General features: G+C 43.7%; 1 protein-coding gene and 1 non-coding gene across 31 annotated transcripts in view; both read right to left on the bottom strand.

Annotated features, from left to right (window-relative positions):
* Positions 1 to 255: 255 nt before the first annotated feature.
* PRRC2B (proline rich coiled-coil 2B) overlaps positions 256 to 12,311 on the bottom strand; it is a 66,785-nt gene continuing 54,729 nt past the window's right edge. For 19 of the 30 annotated variants that reach the window (XM_026062386.1, XM_026062389.1, XM_026062391.1 and 16 more), the window contains 7 exons: positions 10,928 to 11,025; positions 10,120 to 10,247; positions 8,729 to 8,969; positions 7,027 to 7,203; positions 6,256 to 6,347; positions 5,524 to 5,653; positions 256 to 5,072 (listed from right to left, as the gene is read on the bottom strand). In XM_026062386.1, the coding sequence (XP_025918171.1) occupies positions 4,932 to 5,072; positions 5,524 to 5,653; positions 6,256 to 6,347; positions 7,027 to 7,203; positions 8,729 to 8,969; positions 10,120 to 10,247; positions 10,928 to 11,025 (1,007 nt within the window). In that variant the 3' untranslated portion in view covers positions 256 to 4,931. Of the gene's footprint in view, positions 5,073 to 5,523; positions 5,654 to 6,255; positions 6,348 to 6,642; positions 6,739 to 7,026; positions 7,204 to 8,728; positions 8,970 to 10,119; positions 10,248 to 10,927; positions 11,026 to 12,311 lie in introns of those variants that run through there. The other 11 variants (XM_026062407.1, XM_026062408.1, XM_026062410.1 and 8 more) reach the window with 8 other exon arrangements.
* Positions 12,012 to 12,098, bottom strand: LOC112964373. Its single transcript, XR_003252943.1, has one exon. It is a non-coding gene; the product is annotated as a small nucleolar RNA SNORD62 (small nucleolar RNA).

Below are 12,311 nucleotides of genomic sequence, written 5' to 3'. Positions count from 1 at the left end.
CCCGCCGCGGCGGCGCCGGATGTGGCGTCAGACGCACGCGGCGCTGCGAAGGAAGCGAGTCTTGTTGCTAGGGCAACGCTTCCGCGGGGGAGAAGCCGCCATGGCGGGGGCGAGGTGCCCCTCGGCGCCATCACCACAGCCCCGAGGGGCCCCCGGGTGCCTGCCGTCCCCCACCACGGGGGAAGCGTCCCGAGGTGCGGCCTTGCCTGCCGCATGTCTTTCCCTATTTAACCAAAACAACCAGACAGGGGCCTGTTTTTTGAGAAAAGCATAATCTGCTTTATTTTTGTTTTTAACTTTTTTTATTTAAATAAGGAGAATTCTTTCATATGGAAAGAGCTAATACAATCACATATTTGAAAGGAGAAACAATAGGTACTGAAACGAGGAAAAAGGGCAATAAAGAGTGTGCCGCAACTGGCCTGGTGATTCCGTGATTCGAGTTCCGGTCCAAGGAAAAGTTTCCAAAAAATATAAACAGGTTGCACGTTACACAATTATCCATCGTCTGCCCTTTCAAATATCTGGTCTACATGAAAAGACAAAGAGAGGAAAGGCCAAAAAAAATTTTTACTATACAGGTCATGAGGTTAAAAGCTTTAAGGAGTACAATAGCCCCTTGAGAAACAACAAATGCAATTTATACAGAACCAGAGAAAGGATTCCAGCTAGGGACAACGCCTTGAGACATGCTAAAGAGCGAGTGCCTCACTGCTGCTGCTGTGATTCCCAGGGTTACTGGTCAAGGTTATGGCTGCAGACGTCTTGAGGAACCCGTTGAACCCAGGAGGGTGTCTATGGCCACTAGGAAAACCTGGTGGTCTTTGGATTAAAACGAAATAAAAGAGTAGCTGGACGAGTGCTGTCTCTTCAGAGTCAGCAGTTCCATTGCTTTTGCAAAACGCTCATCTCTCATTGATGGGCCACATCTAAGAATATTCTGATGCCTGTTGTAAATTAATTCTTACAAGCAAATCTTTCTTACGTGGAAACTGGGCTGCCGTATGTCAAAAATAACCCATGCTACAAAGAATTAATCTGTGTTTAACCAGTCAGAAGCAAAACAGAAGGTTAACAAAATGCAACAGAACAGATCTTAGCATGCAGCGGTGCTCACTTGAAAGTGAATATAGTAGCTTGCCAAAAGGTGAGACATAGCCAAAGTGCTAAGCTCATTTTTTACTATATATCTATAAATACACGGGAACCACAGGGCAGCTTGTAGCTTTGCAGCATTCTTGCAAGGAAATTGTTAAACAGAGTGCCTCTCTGCATGAACACAAACACGTATGAAGTTCAATGGGCTGCAAACACATTCAGAGTTAGTGACTATGGTGTAGCTGTCACATGGCAGAGCCAAGAGTGAATTATGAAAGATCAACAATAATATCTGTTTCACTAGTGACTGTGCTGCTTCCACTTGTCATTTAAAAATATATTGGAGCATTTTTTTCTTCTTTTTTTCTTCCCTAACCTCAAGTTTGTTTTTAAATTAAGAGCTAAAAGCAGGCTGAACTGGAAAGCAGCACTGAATGCAGCTGCGAGACCATGAATCACTGTGTGTAAGAGAACCAGTTACAGACGTGCTTCAGAGCTTCAGGTGAACAATCTAAATCAAGAGCAGCAAAGTCAGCCTCTGAATATTTCTGCTTCACCCATTGTTGCTGAAAATATGGATTCCACTTCTCCTTCCCACTGCACACTGCATCTTTCCTAGCAGAAAGAGCCTGCAACCTGGTAGCTGATTTCCAGCCAAAGCAAAAGGAATAGCAGCAAAGGAATAAATCACTAGGGTGCTACCCTTCAGCAGTGGAGACAGCAAGCAGAAGTACCCCCTATCCATGTTCTATACATCTCCACCCTCCTCCTCCCCACCAAGAAGAATTTTATGTACCTACCAGCACCCTTTACATTTCTGCATCTTAAGGATCAGAGACTTTCCTTTTGACTGAAGAACACCACAAACTGCACTAACCTTGTGTTAGCTTTAAACAAACAAACAAACAAAAACATATGCCAAAGAAGGATATTGCACCTTAGAAATTTGGGCTCTAAAACTGCTTTCCATCACACAAAACTCCATTAAGTGAAAGAGAGTCTTGTCAACTGCAGCTGACAGTCACGCAAAGGTGAGGAATGGAATGAAGCTCACATGCATTTCTTGGCCTTTCCTGCACAGAATAATTCAGACATAATATATAAATAGAGCAGTGAAACAATTACTTTTTCACCTAGACCTACAACATCAAATACGTATAAATAAATTCTAGTGTTTTATTCTGTTGGGGGAAGAAATGGAGGAGATAAAAGAGAAAAAAGGGTCACCTTTTTCAACAGGAAGTATTGTAGTTCTGATGGCATTTACACCAGAGGTACTGCAACATCTTGTATCTAGCAATAACCTGATTCCTCCAACACATAAGACCATTTTAAAGTCATATAGGTGGGAGAAAAGAGGTTAGTGTCTTTGTAAAGGTTAAGTAGTGTGTCTAGGGGTAGGGAAGAGATGAGAAGAGGGGGGCTTGGAAAAGTCTCTGTAGCCATTACAGTTAGATTCTGGGCTAATATTAGCTAGGGCCAGCTGGGCAGAAGGATAACGTAAAGAAAAAAGACAATTCTGTTGTTCATGATATTCCAAGGAAGAAAAGAGAGTGGGATGACTTACTGATGGAGCAATCTTTGGAAAATCTTGGGAGCAGGCCTAGCAGATGAGGAGGCTGGTCTGGGAGATGTCTGAAGGCTAGGGAAATATTTGTAGCTAAATCTTAAACCCTGTACTTTGGAGGATGCTAGAGAGATACTGGCACACCCTGCTCTGAAGTTAAAAATCCACAAACAAGAGAGGGGAAAAAAGAGCTTTTATTTTTCTTAAAGTACCATCCTATCCCTTTCCCTTCGGGTTCTCTGCCATGCGCAATGGGGACACCTGTGGAGAGGGGACGTTACTATGTCTAAGTTAGTTTAGGTTTCTAAGCTCTTTTTAAAGCTATTGTATAAACGTTCTGATTTATACCTAGCTTRAAACTTCAAATGCATCTCTAAAAGTTATGAAGGATCTTTCCCAGAAAGGGGGAAAAAAAAGCAAACAAAACCAAAAACACCTTTCAGATCCTTTCCCAAATACATTCTTTGTTCAAAATATCTTCTTTGGAACCACCAATAAATGACTTGCTGCCATCTAGCAGAGGCAGATGGGACAGACAATTAGCAAGCTATCATCTACTGCAGAAATGAAGTTTTCCTTCCCTCATTCCAGAGTGACCAGCCTACTTTACGTTTTGAAGGAGCTAAGCAACACAAACCAAGTTAGCTGAAAATAGCTGAGTTTGCTTATGACTGCTTTCAACTGAAGGACTCTCAGGAACTTGTAAGTCCATCCTAAAAATCTACACACACATACACACACCCCCCCCCCGAAACCAAACAACCAAAGAAATAAAACCCAGCCCCCTCCCCCGGGACCTTCCTTTCATATAGCATCAAATACTGTTGAGAAAGCGTAAGGTGGCAAGGCTGTATACGCACTATATGCAACTGCACCAAAAGGAAAGAACCCTTTGCTGTTCATCTGGGAAAGGAGAACAAAAGGATGATTCCAAACTGCCTCTGTAACCATGTGCTTCCAACACAAAAAAAGGAGCTTCTTTGTATGCTAAAATGGCTGCTTTGCAGAGGAGCTCCCTTACTGATGTGTTTCTATGCAAGTTTTACAAGAGGCTGCGAGTTACAAAGAGGAGCAGAAAGCAAGACCTCGGGGAAAAGGAGAAGAGCAAAGCTTAGGAGAGCAGCCCCAAGGGAGGAACACAATACAGAACTAGTCTCAGGAGACACAAAGAATTAGAGCGGCCAAGGTAGGGAGCATAAGAGCATCACAACTACAAAAAGTAGTCCATACAGATCTGTTGGCTCTAGCCAACTCTTCTGACCCATGGTGAGGTGAGGAGATTTTTCTTAACAGAGTTTACATTTTGTAAATCCATGATTTACATTTTGCTGCATGTTTGACAGTCACTAAAAAATCCCAAACCCACAACAAAACTAGATCCAGATGAGCTTGCAACAGAAATTCAGTGTTTTTTTCTTAAAACGAAAATGCCACATTTTGTTGTGCACAAGGCACCCCAAAGCTACAATTAAAGTGGTGCAAGTTTCAAGATTAATGCACTGATTTACAATATACCTTTAGTACACATTTACTTCTAATGCAAGCACTGTTTCTAGCTTAAAACAAAAATACTGAAAAATGAATGCCTTAACTGTCCTGTACTTCTCTTAATCAAGTAACCTGAAAGGCTAAATCATCTGGGGAAAAATACACTCAAACCAACTCAGTTTAGAAGAGTCGTGATTCTTGAAGTAGCACAGAACCATATATAAAACTAAGCAGGGTTCTGTCAGAACATTTTTGTTGAAGGGAATTCTTTTCTGGAAGGAATGAGGGAGGCAGAAAGCAGGGGAAAAATGAGAGAACATATAAAAGTTCTGCTATAAACAAAGATATAGCGTTTTTCTTTTTTCTGTAAAAACCTCAGCTGCCTTTAAAATGAAAAACCTCAAACTAACCCCTCTCCCCCACTTGCCACTCCGCTGAGACAGAAGTAGGGAAGGAGAAGGACAGGCTTTGCCAAGTGAGCTATCACAGCTACCTGTGGATAGGGCGGGGGGGGGGGGGGGGGGCAGGGGAGAAATGGCTAGAGCCACTTAAAAGTCACATGGGGCTTGGCGGTTGGTTTGTTTTAAAGCAAGCAGGTCAATGTCATATCCACTGTTTCAAACTGCTTTGTTGGGAGAGGGGCTTGGATGATGTCATTGTAATCAGTCAATGTGGGGTGGGGAGTAGATCTGACGAGATTTTCAGGAGATCCAGTGSGGTCCAGTCTAAGCTGTAGTGCCTCTCAGCCAGCAGAACCAGCTGGGCATCAGAGGTGCTCCTAGGCCTTGCTTTCCTCCACTTTTACTGCCTGAGGTTTGATCGCTCCTGTGCGCACTGGCTTCATCTGRTTCGTGGAGGCTGTTTCTTGCAGCTTTACTGCTCCCAGATTGGCTTTAGTTTCATCCACCCGCTGCTTTGCCTTTTGACATACAGAAACAAAGCATTAGCTAGTGCAGAGACCTCTAGTCAGATATAAAAACAGACCATGATCACCATTCATGCAAGACATCACATTTACTCCAGAATTCAGGTATTCCCTMTGTTGCTGTCTAAAACACTTCACTCATAAGGATCTCAAAGTGACTCACAAGCTTGTCAATGCAAAGAACCCATAAAAACCTCAACAACAAATAACATAAGCAGTGTAACACAGGTAATCCTYTAATCTCTCCTGAGCTTGAATCAGACAGCATTACTCTTTGGCTCAGTTTAACATCCACCCACATACACAAACTCACTCTCCCCACAGGGAAAACAACTCCCATGTATAGTTCTAGTACACAGGCCTTTCCACCACCCTTTTAAGTACAAGGCAGAAACACAACGGTACAAAAGAGCAGATACAACTGGGCCAACCAAAGAGTACTGACATTCGCTACCTGTTGTACGTAGTGTCCTTGCACGGAGCCCATACTAACTGCTGGTCCAGATGGCTTCCCACTTGGGCTGGCAGAGCTAGGCCTGGAAATCGAAGAGTCGACAACATTCATGGAGTAAATTCTACAATGGAATGAGAACCTTATTCACGTGTGAAGGAAAAAAAGAAAAAAAAGAAAAAGACAGCAGAAAGCAGCAGAAGACACAGCATGAGTTTTTACTGTGAGGACTAGTGAGCTCCCCAGCCCAACAGACAACACATGGATTAGTTAGGAAACAAAAATGAAGCAACTGCAAACCTCAAAAGGCTCAGTGGCCTAAAGGTTTGGACTATCTAGACATTAGCCCCTCTCATCTTCAGTTTGAGAATACAGTGCAGGAACTAAAACATTATTCAGTAATCCCCAACTCTTCCACCTCAACAAGGAACAGGCAAGAGCACATTCCAATTCCAATTTGCCCTTAAGGCATAGAAAATAAGTAACTTCACACACTTCCCCCAGGCACAAAGGAGCAAGTCAAAGAGACACACTGGTCCCTACCTAAAAACAAAACCATGATGATGCATTTTCATACAAGTATTTGGACTATAATAAGCACATTCCATATGTGAAAATCCAAGTGGATCTCGTACAGGGATGATGCATGCATCATGCCACTGCAAATGGTAAACACTGTTTCTTCCCCAGTCTGACTGAGGAGGTGAAGTTTTGTCAGTATTTTACCTGTATGTATGCGGTGATGGTACAGACCCTCCGGAGGACATATTCTGTTTACCATCGGAGAAATGAAACCCTTTCATTTCCATTTGGGAGGACTACAGAGGAAAATTAGTGAGAACATATGATCTTTCACAGATTCACAGATCACCCATTACCTCATATAAACTTTTAAGTCAAATCTTTGCCCTTCTACCCCTCATGCCCATTAAAAGAAGAAACATTTTTCAGGTGAAGAAAATGGGGCTTATAAGTGAAATAGTCTGTTTGTATTAAACCAACAAGCCAGCAGCCCAAGCAAACAGAACCTGGAAGTTAACTGCTGTGCTCTCTCCCCTAGAATAGACAAACTTAYGATACGAATCCATCAAACCAGACATGACATTAATATACCTACTCAAACGGACAAGCTTCACAACAGTGTGAAATATCTGGGCAGTATTCCAACTGCGTCTGGAGCTCACCACCCCTCAAGCACTCTGGGGAAACCTGCGTAAACATGTAATAAAACTGGAGACTCCAAACTGGATCAAGGCAGGATGTGGCTCCCTGGAAACAGAATGATGAGCAGCAGCAAAACCTGAAAGACTGCTGGCCTGCGCTTTGGAGGCAAGAGGAAAAGGGCTCCTTCACTTTAACGCTAATCCTTGGCTTTGATATTTAAGGATCCCCAACAAACCAATCTCCCCTTTAACAGGCAGGATCAAGGAGTGAAACTTCACTGCGAGGGGAGGGGTTAATGAATGCCAAGATGAGCATGCAGGAGATCATCCTTACCTCCCTGCTGGTAGCAAGAACAGAAGGCTGGGATCCAGGAGGGAGGATTCTTCGGGGAGCTCCTACAGACAGGTTCTGCCCCTGAGGAAGCTGGATGGACTGTGGTAGAATCAGGGGCTGCTGGCCAGAGCCGTAGCGGGGCAGAGGAAGCTGGGAGCCAGGCACAGGCATTGTTAGCTGTGTGAGAAGTACATACAGTTACTAATTAATAATAGTGTTGGGTTTGTCTCTCCTAATATTCTGAAAGCATAGCATTGCTAAAAGGAGTCTTAAAAGCAGTGCAGAAAGGCACAGAATAAACACAAGTTAATGTTAAAGAGCGACTTTCAAAATGAAATGCATGTTCCGATAGCTTTGCCAACACCCTATCAGCTGGTCTTTTAATGCGGCAATGATTTAACACAACTGCACTCAGATATAGTCTTTTCTTCTTGCCTAGAACCTACATCCAGTTCTTCAGTCTTCCTTATACTCGCTGCATGGGTGAGCTCTCTTGCAGTGATGGCACTGCCAGACAGCTTACACTTTGTTTGCAGCTTGATGCCCAAACCAAGAAATCTGCTATACTTTTATGACAATGCATTTCGGGAAATGGACCCCTGAAAAAAAGTGATGGTGATCTCAGCTCTGTGTTCTGCAATAAGCTTTGAATTGATGATGGTGGAGGTTAATAGCAATTGAAAAAAAATGCAGCTCAGGACTTAATGGCCTCCTATTCCCTTTGACTTGATCTGGCTGTCCTCACAATATCTGCATTTGAGAGCTTCTATAACACCACTTTGTGATAAAAAAAAATTAAGGCTTTGCCATGTGATCCAAGCGTGAGACACCAAGTTACCAGCTTATGATGGATAAAGCATCTCTTCAAATAGTTAGCTTGCCAGTATTCTCTGTTTTCCCCAGCTATTTTCTCTGTTTTTAAGTCAGTCACAACAAGAAAGTTCCTCTTTAAATTAAAAAAAAAAAATTACAGATGTTCTTGCTTCCTTATTAAAAAAAAATAATAATCCCCCCAAATTTAACATGGTGCCCTAAATATAAGCTGAGTTTAATAAAACTAGCATGCTCGTCCAGAGAAGCAAAACAGATTTGTCAGCACACGCATGAACAGAGCTACTCTGACAGCAGGATTCATGTCTCTGAACCATGCTTTACAAAAACTTTGTACACCACCAAGACACACAGTGAAGCTCTTGTTAAGTCACTGGCAAACATACCAGCAGAAATTGTTAACAAGACCTAGATACTCAATAAATTGAGAATACAGACAAGCTTTAATTGAAAGGTCATCGATACCCTGGAAGCTGAGTTAAATCTGGAGGAGATGGCGATTTAGCTCTTGGAGGTGGTAATTTTAGGACAACTATCACAACAGTATCATGCCCTCCTATCTGTGAAGCACAGCAGGTTTTGACCATGCATGAAGTGACTATATTGAGGGGGAAGGACATGCAAGTAACAAAATGACATCTCAGCAGAGACAGACAAGTAATTAGCAAGAATCTTGTTAAATAAGGTGCTGCATGTTTGAAACAATGGTTCACAGAACAAAGACTCTCAGGAAATGTTTTGCTTCTTTACAAAAACCTTAATTCATGTAAACACGTGACTCTGCATAAGTACCAGTTTCAACCTAGTCTCAGAAACAAGCGGTTGGGAACGGCCCTGCACAAGGGGACACCTTGCAAGCCCTGCTCCTCACCTGTGTGAGCTGAGAGTCCATCATCTGGGAGGCTCCCATACCGGCTGCCTGGTTTATCTGGCCTTCATAAACCAGCGTCTGGCTTCCGTTCATTGGCTGATAGGGGGACCCAGACTGGGTTTTTACCACCTCCAAGGGCTGCATGCCTGGGAAGGCGGAATATGGAGGCTTTAGAGCAGTGCCTCCTGTCAGGACCATGGTGCTGGGTTGAGACAGACTGGGGTGCATATACACCTGAGACCTGGAGAAGAAAAAACACATACTTAAGTCATTATGCAGCAGGCCTTTGGAGGCCACCCCCCCCCCCTTCCAAGCTGTATCTGGCTTGCAGTCAGCAAGCAGTTCTCAGACACAACATCTACTAAATCGATAGCTTAGACATAAGCTGCAGCATCACTTTCCATTTTTGTTGTAGGGTTTTATATTCTTTTATTTCCATTTTTAAGCCCTTATAACCGTGTCCTTGCACTGCAGGAGTAGTCAACAGAATGATGTGTCCTATTGACATTTCAAATACCAATATCCCGCACAAGAAGCTTTGGATTAGTAGTAAGGGAGGATCCAGGTTACCAGAAATCTGTAGCAATTTTGCAAGCGGAAAAGTAATTGGAAATTAAAGATTCAACCAGCTTTAGCACAAGCAACAACAGTAGGTTTTTAGAGTCGCGATATCTAGATTTGAAGCCTAGAAGAACTATTCTGATCACTCACTCTCATCTCATGTAGGAAAGAGGGTACAGAGTCCCACAGCCAGCTGAACAGCGTGTGCCTGAACTGCAGCATCCCATTTAACTCAAAAGCGGGTGCCTCATTCCTTCGACTTTAGTAAGCAGTTCCTGTGGCCACATACTCTTGCTGTTATGATACTTGTGTTGATTTCTAATTTGAATCTTACTAATTTCTGCCAGAGTGCTGGCGTTTATTCTGTTCTTGTCTTGTAATTTATATCCAATAAGAGAGAAGTTCTTTAAATTCCCCATGTAGGTACTCATCTCTGATCAAACCGTCTCTTAATCTTCTCCCCAGTAATAAGCCAAACACAGTAAGCTCTAAGCTCTGGATCTCTCATTAAAAAGGTTACTTTCCACACCAGAAACCTCTCCTTTCTGGATCTTTCCCAAGATCTGCCTCCCCCTTTGAGAGGGTAAGCATTGCGACTGAATGCAGTTTTCCAGAGATGGTCTTTGCCATTGTCCTATGAAGAAGCATCCTGCAAAGAGCCTCATGTGATCTGATACCCTCACTCTCCTCCTTGGCAATGTTATGAGGGGAAAGAAACAGAACGTCAGCAGAAAGGGAAGAGAAGATGAGCAGGGAGTGTCTGATCTACACACCTGGCCATTTGGAACATAAAGGTTCAGAGCACAAGGAAACGAAGAGGAAGCAGTTACCTGAAGGGCTGTATGGAGCTGTAGATCTCCTGGGACTGGGAGACGGGCAGGCCACCCCTCAGCCCAAGCTGAGCTTGGGCTTGTAAGGATGTGTGGAGGGAAATGGGAATTTGCTGAGCAGCAGCAGCCTGTAGAAGAAATTAAGATAACAGAGGTAGAGCAGCCAGAAACTATCCCAGGCTGTTAAAAACCCACCAGTTTCCTCAGCCAGTCAATCTGCCATGAGAATTATCTATACCGCACAGTTTCATCCAGCCACTGCCTCATTCCACAATACAGCAAAACATTGGCAGGGGAAGCAACTGCACAGGCACCCGGGAGAGAGACCGATGCCTGCAAGAAGTGTTGGATGGACACCCTTGGGGACCAACATGCTCCACACACAGAAAAGGCCCTTTACTGGCACTAATGATCCCAGCTCTAATTTGCCTGCACTCTTACCCCAAAGTGGTTCTTCCCAATGCTATCAAGTTTTAGTAGCCTATTTACTAAGACTACTAAAACTGCCCATTGGTGTTGGCTGGTTGGGAAATTTACAGAAAGTCACTTTACCTCACTCAGACTTCTCCGCATCTGCTTCAGTCAAACGCAGCTCAAAGACATCAGTACAAAAGAAAAACAACGCCATTCCCTCCCTTCAGTTTCACTAACCTGTGACACCCACTGGGAAGCAGCATTCAAGGAATCTGAAGGGAGCCACATCTAAGCTCCTTTGGGCTTTCAGAGAGATAAATGACTCCCCATTCCTTAAATGTCACCCCGAAGACTTCTTGAAAAAAAACATTAGCCAATTGCTTTTCTCCCTTACCTGCTGGTAGCTTTGCTGCTGAGGTATTGTCTGAGGGACCAGGCGGGGCTGACTTGCAAACACATGGCCATCCAGATACAGGGGTGGAATATGGTTACCTAAACATCATAAAAGGCAGGCTGTAATTCAAGGTACGGGGGGGATACAGACAAGGTGCCCTGCACAGAGACCTGAAGGTCAGTCAAGMCTACTTCCCACCTCTTGGCCACCAGCTCAGCAAGTCAACACAGACATTTAACAGCAATTCAGAAGAGCCGGTAAAGTTCACAAGTCCACATACTAAGTCAGAAGCCCAATTATAGAAAGTTATCATTACTTTTCAGCCCCCAAGCCCTGGGGGAGCATGCTTTGGCAAGCCTGCTACTATAAGAGGCTAAATGTAAACTCATTTTTCCCTTCTCCACAGCAGAATCACAAGAGACTGGCAGTTCAGGAATTGGTGAGCTGTACTCCAAACTGCTCCTAAATCTGCAAACCTGCACTGCTTTGCAGCTAGAAGGGAAGGCAAGAGCAAACATGGTGCTTGAGACCTTCACATGAAAGATCCAAGAGCCACATCTACCCCAAGAGTGGGCACCAAGAAGAAAGTGCTATGCCACTCCTGTGGTTTTGTACAGATCTGAAGCACAAGACATACAAATAAAATGGAGGGAGGGCTAGAAAAATCACCCGGCTTGGAAACAATTTGTTTTCCAAGTGGAAATGAGGTAAGCAGTCACCCCAGCTACCCGCTCATTATCACTTCTGCCCAATGTATTCTGCTCCATTCTCCAGCTGAGAGAAGGGCAACGCATGAGAGGTCCATCGGGACCTGAGAATCAAGGAATCCAGGTACATTTCCTTTCTTCATCCCTGATTACACACATCATCTAACCTGACTGAGCTTAAGTTTGCCCTCCGTAATTCAAGGACAGCAGCACTTCCGCAGCTCCCAGAATCATGCAAACGTTTATCACTGTAAGCAAGTTATTGTTATTACGAAGAAAGAGCAGAATACTGTGACATACAGAAAAACCTGTGACATACAGAGAAGTCTCAAATAGCAAAACGGATAGAGGAATAGTTAATGCTGGAATTGTTGAAGTCTCTCAGCCATAGATTACTTCACTTCCCTTCTATTCTACTGAGTACACAGTGAAGGGTCAGCARGATCTATCGAGACATCCAGAGACTGGCCACTGCACAGGTATAGATACGTCCTGAAGTAAAAAGTGAGTCTTGTGCTGAGATTATACCAATAAAATTCAAGTAACAGTCTCCAAAGAGTGGAAGTTGTCCCCTTCTGTCCTGCCTGAATTGTTGTTAAGGATCTGTTGAACACCAACCAGTCAATTGCTACTTTACATGGAGGCTCTTTCCACCATGCTCTCATCTATGAGAATCC

The sequence above is a fragment of the Apteryx rowi genome, unplaced genomic scaffold (genome assembly GCF_003343035.1).
Source record: "Apteryx rowi isolate R43461 unplaced genomic scaffold, aptRow1 scaffold_19, whole genome shotgun sequence".
NCBI classification, from domain to species: Eukaryota; Metazoa; Chordata; class Aves; order Apterygiformes; family Apterygidae; genus Apteryx; species Apteryx rowi.
The sequence above is the reverse complement of the archived record's forward strand: the minus strand, read 5'-3'. Positions and strand labels throughout refer to the sequence as shown.